This window comes from Quercus suber, unplaced genomic scaffold, assembly GCF_002906115.3.
Source record: "Quercus suber isolate HL8 unplaced genomic scaffold, Cork oak 2.0 scaffold_399, whole genome shotgun sequence".
NCBI classification, from domain to species: Eukaryota; Viridiplantae; Streptophyta; class Magnoliopsida; order Fagales; family Fagaceae; genus Quercus; species Quercus suber.
Genome location: NW_027069850.1, coordinates 423,190 through 441,130, shown reverse-complemented (window position 1 = coordinate 441,130; position 17,941 = coordinate 423,190). Strand labels below are relative to the sequence as shown.

Sequence of the window (17,941 nt, the reverse complement as noted above, 5' to 3'; positions counted from 1 at the left end):
GAATAATTACAACTTACAGTTTGCCTTTTAATTTAGACCCATATGGATTTATGCTGATTCGTGACAGAAATTTTTGTGTGTGTTTGGGTTTATAGCTTAGGTTCTTGATGGTATTCATGTGGTTCACTAACTCAATGATACCAAAAAAGAGAGGTCAAAAAAGGAAAAAAAAAATGATACTATGATTATATTGAAAAAGATTGAAGCCCCGGTCTTTATTTCACCGGGGGTTGTGTGACTTAGCAATATAAAAAAAATCTTGTCACTGCTCTTTATGTATGTATTAATTCTGCTCCTTTTCATCCTTAACATGCAACAACATTTAGATTATACCAACTTATTGTGGTTTTTATGTCCTTGTTATTGTTGCATTGGGAATAATTACAGACGAGGAGGGTGCACAATCCAGTATGGAGCCTCGGATTGATGACGGGTCACGGATCTTGCAGCCTGGTCCTAGTGATTCGTCATTGTTGACGCGACAGCAACATCATCGATCACATGCCATTTGGAATGGCGAGGTGAAATATCTAGTTTTAACAACTGCTTTAATTTTTACGTTATTTTTGACTTTTAGTTAGCAAGTTCTTTCAAAATTGTATTTGTAGTTCTAATAACTGCTATAATTTTTATTGATTTTGCAGGACTCAGGCCCACTGACATGCCGTGGTCGCACTAAGGAGATGGCAAACATTCAAATGCGAGATAATCGGGTGATTGACATTATCAAGTTGCTGAGACTTGAAGGATTGTTTAGGGCCCCTTCTAGAGAGATAGATAACTGTCTTATAACGGCCCTAGTTGAGCGATGGCGGCCAGAGACTCATACGTTCCATCTTCCACATGGTGAGATGTCGATCACCCTACAAGATGTGGAGGTCATCTTCGGACTTCCTATAGACGGTGAGGTATTGGTTGGGCCGACTAATGTGTTAGATGGAACTTGGAGGACTCTTTGCATGGAGTTGCTTGGTTTTACTCCGGCGGATGACAACAAAACTTTGGTGGGGCAAAGACTTCTTATCAGCCGCCTTCTTGAGGCCATTGCAGCGCCATTGCCTCATGACGCAACGGAGATTCAGATACACAAGTATGCCCGGTGTTATATTTTAGCGCTACTAGGGGATAAGCTTTTTATGGACAAGTCGGGAGATAGGGTGCATCTGATGTTTTTGGAGCAACTGCGGAACTTGCATGATCCGCCACAGTATAGTTGGGGCAGTGGTTGCTTGGCCTGGTTGTATCGAGAGTTGTGTCGGGCAAGTGAGAAAGGGGCATCGCAGATTGGTGGGGCGTGCACCTTGATCCAGTATTGGGCATGGGCAAGGTTGCCATTCTTGTGCCCGAGGATAGAGCCTGCTCCTGGATGTGATTATGGCCCGTGGCCGTATGCTCCACTTGCCGTTAAGTAAGTATTTTTTTGATATTTAGTGTGTTATGCAATGTACTCTTCTTAGTAACTAAGTAGCTACTTATCTTATGTTATTCGCTCGTAACTGTAGGTGGGTGCGTGTGCCAGGCTCGAAGACTAGGCCATCCGGGATGGCTTTAGTCGTCTATCGTGAGCAATTAGTTACAATGCAGCCGAACCAGGTAATAATATTCAAAAATTTTGTTTGGTTATGTTAATTTTCCTTAAGAATACGATTGCTTCATACTTTAACATATTTTCCGTTTTAATTTTTGTTTTTCCTTGTATCTATATATTCTCTCTTGTTTCACATTTGAAGATGCTATGATAATTGTTTTTTGTTTCTATTGTAGATTGTGTGGCAGCCATACGAGGCACACTTCGCCCACCTTCCTGACTTCTGCGTTGCAGGGAGGGGTACGTGGACAGCAAGGGTGCCGCTTGTGTGTTATTGCATAGTGGAGATGCACCACCCGGATCGTGTCCTTCGACAGTTTGGGTTGGCGCAAGAGCGGCCTAACGGTGTTGTGTATGATGAAAGGCTGCACAGAATAGACTTGCGTGGGAAGGTGGACAAGAATTGGAGGCAAGAGCATGAACCGTATATCATTTCATGGAATAGTCGAGAACAACGACTTTGCAATGCACCTCCTCAGACTGGTGAGATGGCCCGCAATCATGCCTATTACCAATGGTACGATCTGGTCACTCTAAAGTATGTCGACCGCAACAGCGCTAAATTACATCAGCTGGTAATGTGTTCTAATTATATTTCCTAGCTTGCTTTGTTTTTTCTTTAGTACATGTACGAACGTAGGATCAATTGATTTCTTCTTTGAACAAATTTGGTTTGATCTGACTGACATCCAATTAAAAAGAGTTTTTGTTGCATATAGTATCGTAATAAAACTTTCAGTTCTTAGTTTAGATGAGTATTTAAGTAGATTAGTACATTCTATATTATGCATTTTGTAATTGTTACATAAATGTGGAAAATTTTGATTGTACTGGTTCTTTCTCTGTTTCAGATTGAAAGTCATTTAGCGTTGTTGAATTGGGTTCCGGTAGGCAGCCGAGAACACAACCACATCCGGCGCATCCTATATAATGTGGTTGGGCTTGGTGGTGATCCTGCAGCCACTGGGCCAGCAACTACTGCAGCCCCAAGCACAAGTGCAGCACCCGTAACTACACCGACCCGTGCTCGGCGTGATATTGTCAGCCCAAGCACAAGCGTAGGTAGGGGCCGTGGTCGGCTTGTTACAGCAAGCCCAAGCACAAGCACAACAAGGGGCCGTGGTCGGCCTGCTCCAGCAAGCCCAAGCCCAAGTGCAGCTAGAGGCCGTGGTGGGGCTGCTATAGCAAGCCCAAGCACAAGTTCAGCTACAGGCCGTGGTCGGCGTGCAACAACCCCTCGGGTTGTAATTAATCCCTTCATACCTGCACCCACCCTGCACGCATCTCCCCACCCTGAGGTCCCTCCACCCATCCCAGATGTATCTCCTCAATCCGAGGTCCCTCCACCCATTGTAGATGTATCTCCCCAGACCGAGGTCCTTCCACCCATCCCAAATGCATCTCCTCAGTCCGAGGTCACTCCACCCATGGTAGATGCATCTCCTCAGCCCGAGGTCCCTTCACCCACCCCACCTTCACAGCCCAGTTTCGATCTTGATATCCATTCTCAGTTGACCCCTCCATTGCACCCCGAGACACCCTTACACCCACCCACCAGCTCTAGTACACCTACTTTGCCCATAGACCCACCCCATACTGAACCTATGACAATGATCCCCACTCCTGGCCTGTACACAGAGCACCATTACCCACCTACCTCATCCTCATCCGACCCTGTAGGACCTTCGGTTGGGACTGTCACTCCACAGCCAGATACTGATGTACCGGACGAGAATCCCCCTCCTCAGCCTTCACCCCCACGAGGTAGACCGCAACGTGCTAGAAGAGCTCCCACTTGTGGGACAGGTGGACATAAAATAGGACACAAACATAGCTCTATGGTATGATAACATTAATTATCTTCTATATGCCTATTTTGCACTTCACTTTATTATTTACAATTACACTGAATATTGATTGTACAATCCATCTAATTTCTTTGCAGCATGACGATGAGCCTAAGGATGATGCCCCGCAGCCTCCTCCCCCGCCCAAACATTACACGAGGGTTAAAAAACGCAAAATTGGTGAACCTTGAAAAAGAGGTTTGTTACTTTGCCCATTTGGGTTTAGTTTAAGAAACGCAAAATTTGGGTTTAGTTTAACTGGAATGATTCCGTGAACCTTGCTAACAGAAGTTAGAATGGTGCTTGTAGTGCTTCTAGATTAACAGGATTTATAGTTAGTGCCCTATGTGATGGTCCACACCCTTGAGTTTAATATTTCACATGATATGTAATCATATAATTCTGTAAATTATAGACTGCTGCGGTTTATTTTGAAAACAAAACCTAAAGCCTTCCAAGTTTTCCTCTATATGGGTTTTTTTCCCCATGTTTTCCTTTGCAGTGCTTGATTTTGTGCAAATTCATTAGAATTTGTATGTCTTGAGAGCCCCTTATATTTTACCCCTAAAGTGCATTCTTCAAATTTCTACCTTTATTGGTAATTTTTATTTTGGTGGAGCTACTTTATTGGGAAATAGGGGAACTATTGTTTGTTGTTTGATATTCTTATGTCATCCCTTATATGTCTTCTGCAGGTCCCAGTCGAGCAAAAACTTCCTTCACTATATCTTTTAGACAGTATTGTCAAGAATATTGGCCGTGATTACGTAAGGCATTTCTCTCCCCGTCTGCCTGAGGTGAGTTTTGCATAATCATTTGCATATATTTTAAGTCCCTAGTTTTCTTATCACATGATTTTGACAATATTCTTATTTAATTTTTTCCTAGGTTTTCTGTGAGGCATACAGGCAAGTTCACCCAAATCAGTATAATTCTATGCGACATCTCTTTGGCACCTGGTCAGCAGTATTTCCACCTTCTGTCCTTAATAAGATTGAGGCACAACTGCAATTTTCTCCTTCAGTAAATAATCAATCATCTGTTTTGGCTACCATGAGGGCTTCTGAATCTCCACGACCAACACATGGCATTCATGTTAACCCAAAGTACCTGCGTCAGTTGGAACATTCAACTCTGGATACTGTAAGCTCTCTTTCTCTCTCTCAAAAGACATGGGTTGGACTGCTGCCTTTATGTAGTGCAGTAGTTGAAATTCTGGTTACTTGTCAAGATGTTTTATTCTCAATTCTTGCAGTGGGATATCTGTAGTAACTGCCGTTTGCATCTTCTAGTCAAGATGTTGCTGGACTAGTAGTAGCAATCTATATATTTCACCATAATTTGGAATATACTGACATCTATGTCTTCATTCATTATAACGTTCTGCAACTCAGATATTTGGATATTTTGTAGGTGTGGCTGACCATTGTGATTAGATGTGGAAATATTTTCTTCTTAGATCGTAGTCTATAATTGCTGATATGATATTTGAGGGCTTAGCAATAGCCTATGTAAAGGCTTTATTGTACTCAATTACATTCAACGAGGGTGCATTTATTAAAATTCCAGCAGCTTATTTTAAACTTTGAGGGTGTGAATGCCATCTTCTTCTTTAATGTGATTGCTTTGGAAACGTAGGTCTGATGTCTTAGGGTTTATTTTTCTTTCTTTTTGGATCTATTAACTGTTTTAACACCAAACTCATTCAATATCCAATCTTTTATTACCTAACACTACCTAAATCCTTTCACATGAAAATCTATTCAAGAACCTAATTTAGTGATGAATTCCTAAAGATCCTACATCATAACAAGTTTTGTAAGAGAAATTTCCTTGTGTTTTCTATACTATGTTGTGGAAAAGAAATAAAATTACTTGATTAGATGGCCAAATGAGTTATGCCTAAGACTTGTGGAGTAAACATGTGTGATTTAGTCAAGGCCTACAAGTGCCTTCCCAAATTCGTTGCGGAGGTTTCTTTAGGCACCAAATGCCAGTTAATATTTCGATGTAAACAACACTAGAATTCATACAACGTTTATAACTCCTAGGCCCTAGCCATCATTCGGGGTCCACCCTAGGGATTCCTCGTAATTACTTGGTGTGAGTGGGACCGGGAAGTGGGGCTACAAACACCTAGGAGAATAGTCAAGTGCTCAAAGAGCTCTGTGCACTCTCCATAGCCAAAAAAAATAAAAAAAACTAGAATTCATACAGAACTGGTAGGAACTCATGAGTTACTGTACCTAAATCACTTGGGACCATTTCATTATCTGGCTTGTGCCTACTTATAAAAAAATTATCTGGCTTGTGCCAAATGTGCATTGTTTGTGTTTAATTACTAATGGTGTAGAATCAGATGTAGAATCAGATGCAATCCAAACACATGCTTACAAATGCATGTGATATATTGCGAAACAATGACACACATATCATAGGCTAGAGGATATGGAAAAGAGGTGCTATAATGAGCTCAAAATGATGGTTAACTTAGAACTTTTTTGGGGGGAATGGGATTCTGTATTCTGATCTCCTATCAATACTTTCAACTATCTTGGTTCCAGATATTAATTAAATCTAATTTTTTATTTTTGTACACTTGATCTGCTTGTGTGCATTCTTTTGGTAGATCTTTTATTTTCCTGTTTTTATTTTTTCATTTATTTCATAAATGTAGGGAGAAATCTGCTGTGCTACTTTTTTTTTTGTCCTTTATATAAGTTAATTTCGATGTTATTGTTTCATCATCTTATTGTAACTGAATTTAGAAACCTGCCAAGACTAACTATGTTACTTTCTGTTGTTGCTCAGTTGTGCATGAAATGGACAACTTTGGAATTTAAAATTTGTAATTTGTTTGTAACCCTTGCAGAATATTCAGCATCCTAGAGGAACTTCCGCTTTAAAAATGTATGGTCAAAAACCTGCCATTCCATATGATGAGTTTGATCCTGGTCATGCAGAGGTTGTATCCTCACAGGTTGGAGCCCAAAGATGGAGCTCAACTGGAGATGCAGGTCATACACCTTTTGCCTTTGGGGCTAATAAGGTGCATCCACCTTCAACTGCCAGACTTGCAAGACCCTCTTCGCCTTCAAGAACTGGGCCTGATAGGTCTTTATCATTAGCAGGTGATGAATTTGCTGCAGAAAATTCTCCTAGAAGGTTTGTTGATAGGGCCTCTCCATCTCATCCATTTGAGTATGGACTTGGTAGAGCAATTGGTAGAGATGATGAAACAAGTGGCTGGCAGAGAAAACACTATTCTGATAATAATCAGAAAACTACTGCAGTTTACCACCTTGGTAATGGACATGAGCACCAAAGACCAAGAGCTTTAATTGATGCATATGGAAATGACACAGGGAAGAGATCTTATAACAATAAGCCTCTGCAGGTTCAACGCCTGGACATAAATGATATAGACAGTAAGGTCGCTCCAGCATCATGGCAGAATACTGAAGAGGAAGAGTTTAATTGGGAAGATATGAGCCCCAATTTAGGAGACCGCGGTACAAGTAATGATTTCTTGTCATCAGCTGTTCCACCTTTTGGGAGCTTTAGAACAAGGCCGGGCTTTGGAGCGCAGAGTGCTGCCCCTTTGGAGCCTGATAATAGGAGCAGTTGGTTGAGTCAGGCTCAGCTTCCTGCAGTTGATGATTCTTCTATAAATGCTGAAGATCCAGTCTCCTTATCAAGTGTATGCTTCCTCCACTTGTTTGCTGTGCCATTCTTGATTTTTAGGCAGCTTAGTTAGTTAATCTTGAATGCGAGTAATATTCTTCTTGCAACATAATCCGCAGTTATGCTGAGTGGTGTGATTTTTGTTAGTTAATTTTCACTTCCTACCATATCTCTTTCCATTGCTATCATGTGATTAGTGCTTTCCTTAGAGTATCGTGGTTCCTCTATCGCATCCCTGTCTTTTCAGCTGTTTATGAACATATTTTGGGGTCTTGAATTGAGGGTGAATACCCTTATTTTTTCCTTTTCAGTAATTAGAATCCAATCCTGCATATTATAATTTATAAACGCTATTTGCTATAGAGGGGATTGGTGTGACGCAAATATTAACAAGATTAAATACCATAAGATCAAGTCATGTTCTTAAGTTCCTTTAACTTAATATGCTGTTCATCATGTTTTATCTTCTTCCTTCCTTTTTTTTTTTTTTTTCCTTCTGTTGAACTTTTGCAGTTAATGGTATTTCATTAAGACTAAAAAAAAATAAATGTATTTCATTAAGAGAAAGAGAGGGAGGCGGTGGGTAATTCATCTTGCTAATTTCTGGAACTTTTGGGCATTGGCTATAGTAGGGTTCATGATTTTATGTTTTTGGTTATTATGCCTTATGTGTCCACTGTGCACTAGTTTGAGTTTTACGAGTCAAGGTTTCCAACCCCAATAATTTATAAATTTGTGGTCCTGGTCAAACTAGTTTCCTTCTCTCCATCTTCTATAATTCCACTCCATCATCATTACTTTAAACTGCAATTGTAAAATTTTAATTATTCTTCCTTAGCTGAAACACCCTGCTTTTGATAATCCTTATGTTATTCTTCATCAAAATATAATACCCAAAATGTCAAAAAGAGCCTCTGATTTCCTTTCACACAAGACAACTGCCATTGAGAACCGTTCATGAAAACCTTGTTGCCAAATTTAGAACTCAAAATGTGCCCTCTTGCTCCTTCACAAACCAGAAACCACTGATTTCCCCAACCTTTAGCCAATAGTAAAGTCATGGTAGAAAATTATATACCCTATTTAGAGCTTTCTGACATCATTTGATGTTTTTGATTTTTTTTTTTTTTTTTTTTTTTGACTTGTCTCCAAAAATGCCAACATCCCTGAAACTATTAATGTGTTCCAGGAATTGATAATGATTAGAGAAAATGAACTTCCAACCTTACATTTGAATTTCTGCTATTTTGACTGCAGTTTGGTCGTGGATCAACGCGGAAGATATCTGGATTCCGAACTGAGAGAAATCAGATTCGGGATTCTCGCTATCCTCAGGAGGCCTGGAATATGCCTCCCCATCTCGCCAAAGGAAGAGAGAGGAATTTCCATATGCCCTTATTGGCAAGCGGTACATCTCCATCAGATTGTGAAAAAATGTCTCCTCTTATAGATAAGCTTCCAGATGCTGACCCACAAATTTGCGGACCCCCCACAATTACATCAAGAATTGGTCCTAGTCTTGACTCTTTTGGTGTGGAGCCACGGCCTGGTGTTGTACCCTCATATATGGGGGTAAGACCTCCCCTAAATGTGCATAACTCTCACCCACAGCATCTGCTGCCTAATTTTATGCAGCAGAAACATATGAGGAGCCAATTCCAGTCAATAAATGCTAGCAATACTGTCAATAATCTAGGTCCAAATAGGTCTTTTTATATCCCTGAGCAGCAGATGGATGGTTTTGGAAACAAGGAGCTGAGTTCTACAAAGCTGCAACAATTGCCTAGTCAGCATGCAGGACTAATTCCTCTAAGCCAGGCACAAGTCACTTCTTTACAGCCACAATTTCTTCCATCTCAGGAGGTGCATCAATCTGCAGCAGCTGTGTTGCCACCTCATTTTCTGGCAGCCCCTTTGAATCATGGATATAACTCACGAGGGCATGGTGCCACTGTTAGTACAGGTCCATCAAATCCTATACCTGTTGTACAGTTGAATATCCTAAACAGGCCTTTACATTTACAGGGGGGCTCATTGCCACCTCTACCTCCTGGCCCCCCTCCCATGCCATCACAAATGATGCCTCTCACACAAAATGCTGTTCCTGGTGTCTCTAGTCAACAGCCGAGCAGTGCATTTCCTGGATTGTTTGATTCTCTCATGGCTCAGGGTTTGATCTCATTGAACAAACAAGCTCAGGTATGCATTAATATTTCACTTTATGCTTTAAATGTTGAATTTTGATTTTTGTTTTCTTTTCCTTGAAATGCAATTGTTAGATTGTTTCTCAACCAAGTTATTTGATATGTAGGATTCTGTAGGAGTTGATTTTAATGCGGACCTTCTCAAGGTGCGTCATGAGTCTGCAATAAATGCCCTATATGCTGATCTCCCCAGACAATGCACAACCTGTGGCCTTAGATTCAAAAGCCAAGAAGAGCACCGTAGTCATATGGATTGGCATGTAACTAAGAATCGTATGTCTAAAAACCGAAAGCAGAAGCCTTCTCGTAAGTGGTTTGTAAGTGTGAGTATGTGGCTCAGTGGTGCAGAAGCATTAGGAGCTGAAGCAGTTCCTGGGTTTTTACCTACCGAGACCGTTGTAGAAAAGAAGGATGATGAAGAAATGGCTGTACCTGCTGATGAAGATCAGAATGCATGTGCATTATGTGGAGAGCCTTTTGAAGAGTTTTACAGTGATGAGGCAGAAGAATGGATGTATAAGGGGCTATTTACTCAAATGCACCCAGTGGCTTGACAGTAGGCATGGATAGGTCTCAGTTAGGCCCAATAGTGCATGCTAAGTGCCGGTCTGAATCTAGTGTGGTTTCCTCTGAAGATTTTAGACAAGAAGACGGGGTATGCATTTCTTGTTCAACTCTTTCAGAATTTTCACTTATATACATTTATCATTAAAAAAAAAGAAAAAAAGAAAAAAAGAGTCTTATATACTTTCTTCTGAAAGTCTGTCTTTGTTTTATGGTTAAAGCCATAGTATTTTGTCTGAGGACTTTGTTATGCATTCATGTATATATCAATGAGCAATATATTACTCAAGACCAACGCAATTATGAGAATATTTTCATTTGTATTCTTATGCCTAAAGCTCAACAAATGTTTCATATTCATTCTTTTAATTGTTGTGTGCAGGGAATTACTGCAGAGGGTAGTCAAAGAAAACGTATGCGGATTTAACTTAGCTAGATCGACTTCTATGTCATCTGTAACATAATGTGATTTTGTTCGTGTTAATGGTATGCTCTTAACTAATTTTTACAGTAGCATTGGAGGTGACAGTATCTTGTACATGTATAGTTGTACTTGTAGCATGCAAAATTGCGTTTTGCAGCAGAGGTTACAAATTCTCTTGCAATATTATCTTTCTGGCATTCTTTTTATTTTTGCTGTCAAAACTTCAAGAGGGACATAGAATGTTTTCTTTATTGCCATTGACAGGTATTCCTGTGGTTCCTTCACCGTCTTAAGTGCGTTGTTTTTGTTCACCTAAAAACAAGGAAAAGAAAAAAGAAAAAAAAAAGGTAGGGGCTGGGGGCTGGGTGGGTGGTGCTAAGCATTGTGTCCATTTTTTTTTTATAAATATTCTGCAGGTGGGAGCATGAATGGTCGATCTGTATGCCAAAGCTTCTTGTTCTTATTTCTCATTAAACCAATGGATCAATGGAAGTGAAACGATGATCAGAGTGGAAATTCAGTATACTTGAGGGCTGGAGCCTTTTAAAATTTTTTTTACCCTGGATTTGGTTTCAGGATCATTGATGTATTGTAGAATTTCATTTTCTTGGTAATTTTGGTAGAGCCTTAAGAATTGTGTTTATTATATTACTGTTCCTTCCATTGGAAAGGCTTTTTTTCTTCTAGTTTAAATAAATGTATTCTCTTTTTATTAAATGAATTTGTCTTTAAACACCGTTCTTATCCCGTGCCTGCCCATTCAAAGTTGCAATGTGTATACCTTTAATGATAAAGATGCTCTCTCTCTCTCTCTCTCTCTCCCTCCCTCCCCTATGTGTGGTTGAACTTAGTTGTGACTTCTGAAGCATGTCAAACATGTGTTCATGTGCTTCTCTCTATCTTACTGCGTGTGGTTGAACTTAGTGTGTTTTTTTTTTGTTGATAAAAGTTGAAGTTAGTTGTTGTGACATCTGAAGCATGTGAAACATCTGTTTTCCGTTAATTCTGCAAAAGATGTAGCAAACATTCACTTTGCATGACTTCTCTAATGGAGGGGCATTATGCATTTATGCTTTTTCTCTATCCTAAAGAGAAATGAGAAATCCGTTTCTAGTAGATCAGGGAGCTTTGTGGTGTTACGCAAAGCAGATGTTTCGGCATCTTTCTTATTTGGGTGTTTGTTCTCAATAATATTAATCCTGCAACATTGCGGGCAACAGATATATATATATATATATATATATATGGTTGTCTGAACACTTAAGATTGACAAAGACAAAAACATCACAACGAGTCTACAAAGGGTAGTTTGGATCATGATGGATCATTCCTTCCTTTTCTTTGTCTAAAAATATATATTATTTGGTTGAGTTGAAGTGTTGCAGAGTTATTTTGACCCCTAACCACACTCATTACCACCATATGAGAGCTATCTTCTAATTAAAATTGATTCGTATAGATCATAAATATTATACGAGTTACAGGGTGTGTTAAAACTTAAATACTTATTAAAGTGATACTATAAAATAATTTTCTAAAACCGTGCAGTTTTTTTGTGCGTTAAAATTGGAAGAAATTTTTATTGATTTATATAATAAAAATTTAACTGCACACCATTGGATGTAACATATAAGCACAGCCAATAAAGAGGATCTTCAATTCATAAGAAACTCTCACATTCCATCCTACAGTTAGCTTATGCATAGCTCTATTGCTATTATTCTCACAAACTTAAAATACAGGTCACTAATTTCCTTTCTATATAAAGTGACCATGCAATATACATGGGTCCAATCGGTATGATGTTATTTTAAGCATTTCTAGCACTTAAACATAGGTTCCTACCTATTTAGCCCTTGCTGACATTAAAATGGTGCCACAGCCACGCCTTATTTGCTTGTCATTGTACATATCTACAAGTTTTGAGAAGCAGGGAACTGTTTCTCCATTGGGTAATATTTGTGATTTAAAATCATTTCAGCATCCTTATCTCCACGCCCGCTACAATTTACCACAACCTTTGTACCAGTAGGCAAAGTGGGGCAAAGTTTATTCAGAAACGCCAATGCATGAGAGGCCTCCAACGATGGAATTATACCTTCCAATCTGCATAACAATTGGCAAGCTGCAAACAATAGGGAACCACAAATTAATAGTCTCAATTTTAGAAAATAGGATTCTCCATAATTATATTTTCTTGTACATATCAATTATTAAATATGAAAAAAAAACTTATTGCACACTTAGTAACGTACACTTCGTACTTATTATATTAAGAATTGCATATGTGATATCCACAATAAAATGTGAATAGTGACAGTGTGTACTGATAATGTACGTTAGTAAGTTTGTGATAATCATTATTTATTGTATAATTCCCTTGTCGCATACCATCTAGGGCTTCCTTGTCTGTGACACTGTAGTATTCTGCACGCCCTGTGTCTTTAAGAAAGCTCAGCTCTGGGCCAACAGCTGGGTACTCTAACCTGCATTTATTTGTGGATTAGGCACATCTACATAACACTAAAAGGTAGCCATTACTATCATCTTAATTAATTTATTAATTTAATAATTGGTCTAAACTAGTATTAGCAACTTGCATTAAACTTGACAATATATATTTATGTGGATTAAGTGAAAGGATGGTTTGAACTTTAAACTAATTGGGGTGAATGCTCATGAGCTAGCCCAGAGTCAGAAATCACTTGTTTCAAGTTCCCCCTTTTATATATTTTACATTTTCTTTGCTTTTTACTGTTAAATATAAATTTGATTATTTTTTGGGGTCAAACATTATTCTACTTTATTATATACATCACGTTGCATCTTTCTTTCAAACGTGCTGATTTTGTAATCATTTTTTTTAATTTTTTGATTCTTATAAAAATACGCGGTGGTTCGACCTTGGCCTATGCTCTATTGTCTATAGTGTAAATAAAAATGCTACTCCTACTCCTGTTTCAATTTTTGTATATAAGTTTCTCAAAAAAGTAAAAAAAAAAATTGTATATATGCATTTTATGCTGTGTATACAGGTAAAAAGTGGAGTCTAAATCCTTTGTCTCATCAATTGTGCTCCACTTCATGCTCCACCAATAAAATTTGAACAGCTAACCTTTTTCATTAAATGAGATATCTCATTAAATGAGACAACTAGTCTCTCTCATTAAAGTCAGAGTTATCTTATTTAATGAGAAAGGCTAGTTGTTCAAGTTTTATTGGTGGAGTATGAAGTGGAGCACAATTGATGAGTGTGCACAAAACTGTAAATTAACCTCTTCTCAAATTAAAAAAAAAAAAAACTGTAAATTAACCACAGGGGGTTTTCTAAAGTTTTGTAACTTATTGACATATTTTGGTGTTTTCAATGTAAATATTCAAGATTCAAATCCCTTAACCACTATTAAATATTTTCAAAAAAAATGTAAATTAATGAAAGAAAAAAAAATTCTCATTGTCTCCTCATTTATAATTAAAAAGTTTGTGAATATGTTGTTGAAAATAATGATTATTTATCATAAGATCAATATATCAATTAGTTTTATGGTTTAGGTGGAGTTCGAATATTAAATCTCTTATTTCATAACAAAATTTTTACTAATAGAGTTAACCGTAACTCATTGTTATTGTGTTAGTTTAATCAATATTTTATATTAGAATTGTACTAAAATTATAATTTTTTATATGCTAAATGTAACAAAAAATTGGTGCTTTGGTTCTTACCCCACGCCGACTGAGTGTGGGCTTATAATTTGGCCTTCCTCATCTTGCAACAAGTAGCTCATGGTTCCATGGTAAACTCCCACATCACCTTTAGCCAAAGTTGCAGAGTGCTTGTCACTTTCCAAGCCAAACCCACCAGCCTCAACTCCAATCAACCTCACATCTTTTTCTTTAATAAATTCATGGAACAACCCCAATGCGTTAGAGCCACTCCCTACACATGCAACCAACACATCAGGCTTGCCACCCCATTTCTCCATTGCTTGTCTCCTTGTTTCTTTTCCAATCACTGATTGAAACTCTCTGACCATGCTTGGACATGGATGAGGCCCCACTACTGTTCCTGTCAAGTAATAGCTGCTCTCTAAGTTTCCCACCCATTCCCTGAAGGCCTCTGAGGTTGCCTCCTTAAAATTTCCATCAACTGATTTAACCTAAATGTTGGAACATTTACGTTACTTTATGCAAAAATTTATGTATATTTCCTACACATGCAACCAACACATCAGGCTTGCCACCCCATTTCTCCATTGCTTGTCTCCTTGTTTCTTTTCCAATCACTGATTGAAACTCTCTGACCATGCTTGGACATGGATGAGGCCCCACTACTGTTCCTGTCAAGTAATAGCTGCTCTCTAAGTTTCCCACCCATTCCCTGAAGGCCTCTGAGGTTGCCTCCTTAAAATTTCCATCAACTGATTTAACCTAAATGTTGGAACATTTACGTTACTTTATGCAAAAATTTATGTATATTTAGCATAAAAATATACTTTTAAAATTTATTTCACCTACCCACTTCTTAAAATATCACACATTAGATTATCTATTTTACACTACATTTTATCAAATCAATTTTTTTTTTTTCAAAATTGTTTCTTTTTCTTTGCACATGTACAATAATCAACATTTACTTTCATCCTTAGTCCTCGACATTCACTCTCATTCTTCATTTTCGAGATACATAAAGAAAGAATAAGAAATTAAATGCATAAATTTATATGATAACTTTATCAAATTTGTAAATTTACATAATTATATATTAACTGATATAGATCATTTTTAGATAAAATTTGGTAAATTTTACATATTTTTCAATTATATGCTAAAACAACAATTTTAATGGTCAATATTTACCCCTCTACCGTACTATTTTGGAGCTATATTATATTTCTTGCATGCCAGAAGTGAGTATTCATGAAGGGAATATTGGATTGGTCCGCTGTCCTTTTTTGGTTTAAGAATCATGCCAACAAGCATCATATAGCAATCATCGAGTGGTTGTGTCGTCGGGTTCTCCTTCAAATATGGTCCCACTTATAATAAATTATAGTCACAGCCCACAGCTATTTCTTTGTATTAGGTTTTGTTTTTGGGAAAGCTTATTTATTTATTGAAAATTCGTAAAAATATGGTTACATAAAAAAAGAAAAGAGACTTTAAAAGTTGATACCTCAAATTATCGAGATTTGATTAATTGAGTGTGTTGTGTAAATATGTACTAAATCTCATATTGTATGTTTACTATGTAAATTTTGAGTTTATAAGTGATTATAGAAACTCTAATGGTAAATTTATAACTTTTGACGCATCTAATATATATCGTAATAGTTTGTATCTTTGTTGTATATGCAATCCACTTTTAAATGTGAACTAGCCTCTATTATATGTTAATCATGTAGACTCTTTCTTATAGCCATTAAAATATTAAAATATGATCTAAAAAATAAAGTTCTATCATTTTGTCATGGCCACAATGCATTTGTCTAGTCTTTAAATGCATTGAATAAGATATGAGTCAAATCAAATCTTTATAAAAGTTATCATTTCATGTTAGATAAAAGGAAGTCAACTCTTGGAGTGAAAAAGTTTTTGAACGTCTCAAAAAAGCTTGCTCCTGAATACAATTATTTAACCATTATCTATAATTTAGTCAAAGTTTGAACTCAAAATCACTGTTATGATACCACAGTAAAATCATAAAACATGACTGTCAGAAAAATGTGAATTATTGTAAGAAATAAAGAAATATATATGTATACCTCAGCACCCAGCAACTTCATCAACACCAAATTAGAGGACTGTTTCTCCATATCTTTGGTGCCCATGAAGATTGTGCACTGCAAAGAAAGTTTGGCACATGCAGCAGCTGTGGCCACACCATGTTGTCCAGCACCAGTGGCTGCCACAACACTTTTTCGGCCTAGACGTTTGGCAATCATGGCCTGGGCTATGGCGTTGTTGATCTTGTGTGCTCCACCATGGTTCAGATCCTCTCTTTTTAGATATATCTCTGGCCCTTCTCCATTATTGTTCTTCTTGTAGTGATTTGTGAGCCGCTCGGCAAAGTACAGAGGTGTTTCCCTCCCAACATAGTCTCTTAGTGCCGTTGCTAGCTCAACCTACAATAAATTCATCCATAAAAAAAAAAAAAAAAAAAAAAATTCTCAGCTTTTGCATGAAGAGTCATTTTAGCATTTTTCTTTCCCCCTTTTGGTCATGTTATATATGAATAATTAGTCTAATGACACAAAAACTTCCACAGTATCATTTATAATTTTTTAAGTGGTATGTTGTAATTATTGTACAATAAAAGTGACGTTCATATTAGAATTATGTGAAAATAATATTTCATCAATCATAACGTATCACCTTTGTAAGATATGAAAACCTTTGTAAGATATGAAAAAGGTCAGGAAATAATATGTATTTGGAGTGTTTAAGAGCTCAAAAAGTGTTGTTTTTTAATTTGGGCTAGCTTCTAGCTAAAATTTAACAATGGTTTCAAACTCCCACAACTTTCTTCCAGTTAATGAAAGAAGAATAATGTCATTCACAATGAATTTTTAGTATTCTTAGTTTGTGTAGCGCTTAGTTGTGATTGTTTAATGCAAACCTGAAACTGGGCGTCATGCAAAACCAAATTGAATTCAGCTTCAAGATTGCTCAAGCAAGAAATCAATGTCTCTGGCACGAACTTCCCTCCAAACCTCCCAAATTTTCCTTTACATCCTTTCCTTTCATGATCAGTTACTTCAACTAGTTGTGGCTTTGGCGATGTCGGCCTCCTCATAATCAAACTACTAGTCGAACCGATAATATCCTTAACCAAAGTGTTGTGATCAACAACAGCACGAACCACAGAGGCATTGCCTATTCTTCTCTTAACACTAACATGTCCACTGGTTGGACATATTTGGGAAATAAGAAGATCAGTTCGCATATTACAAGCCATATATATTATATGTTTGTGTAAGGGAGAGAGAGAGAGAGAGTTATATTTGGGTGTTTGTTAATACTTAATACTTGTTGGAACACTTTGTGAGTTTTTTTATAGAGGTATTATTCTCAGACAAGTCAAAGGTAGTTAACAAATACTGTACTCAAAATGGCCACGAAAACGAGGAACACGAGGAGGTTTTATGAAAAAAACGAGGTTCACAATTGTTTGATTCGCAGGGACACTGTGGCCAACAGTGGCGGAACTAAAGCTAAGGCTGGGAGAAAATACATCCTCTTACTGGTGTATGTTCCTCTCTTCTCACATCTGGTGAGATCCAGCAGTTGTGGGTACCACTAGTTTGTGAGAGGGAGGAAACATATACTCGTAATAAGGTATATATACTTCCTCCAAGGTTGGGGGCCCTCAAAATTTTTTTTTTTTAAAAATCCTTTATATTACTTATAATTATTAAACTTTTCTAAAGATATAACCCATAAAAATAGGGGTTGGCCTAAGCAAAAATTTCTGGTTCCTCCCCTGATGGCCACAATCCTCATTTGCTTATCAGTTATCATCACGTGAACCCAATAATCGAAAGGGAAGTAGTGCAATGGTTCTACCACAAGCATTGTCCTTAGTGTGTGCAGGTACAAAATTAAAAAAAAAAAAAAAAAAAATCTACTTTCT

The 17,941-nt window shown here is 37.5% G+C and overlaps 3 protein-coding genes across 3 annotated transcripts; 2 read left to right on the top strand and 1 right to left on the bottom strand.

Annotated features, from left to right (window-relative positions):
• Positions 1-413: 413 nt before the first annotated feature.
• Positions 414-3,635, top strand: LOC111982967 (protein MAIN-LIKE 2-like). The gene is made up of 5 exons (XM_065761144.1): positions 414-1,408; positions 1,503-1,593; positions 1,765-2,163; positions 2,440-3,429; positions 3,534-3,635. Exons 1-5 carry the CDS (start codon positions 684-686, stop codon positions 3,624-3,626), a joined length of 2,298 nt encoding a protein of 765 aa, XP_065617216.1. The 5' UTR covers positions 414-683; the 3' UTR covers positions 3,627-3,635.
• A 453-nt stretch (positions 3,636-4,088) lies between these two features.
• Positions 4,089-10,517, top strand: LOC112016275 (polyadenylation and cleavage factor homolog 4). Its single transcript, XM_065761156.1, is given in 7 exon segments — positions 4,089-4,232; positions 4,324-4,578; positions 6,308-7,135; positions 8,377-9,318; positions 9,431-9,839; positions 9,842-9,978; positions 10,270-10,517. Coding segments are annotated over 7 exon segments (2,745 nt in total). The 5' UTR covers positions 4,089-4,103; the 3' UTR covers positions 10,315-10,517.
• A 1,426-nt stretch (positions 10,518-11,943) lies between these two features.
• On the bottom strand, positions 11,944-17,311 carry LOC112016274 (tryptophan synthase beta chain 1). Its single transcript, XM_065761166.1, has 5 exons — positions 16,928-17,311; positions 16,074-16,433; positions 14,035-14,468; positions 12,703-12,797; positions 11,944-12,436 (listed from the first exon to the last, which is right to left on the bottom strand). Exons 1-5 carry the CDS (start codon positions 17,264-17,266, stop codon positions 12,225-12,227), a joined length of 1,440 nt encoding a protein of 479 aa, XP_065617238.1. The 5' UTR covers positions 17,267-17,311; the 3' UTR covers positions 11,944-12,224.
• Positions 17,312-17,941: the final 630 nt, after the last annotated feature.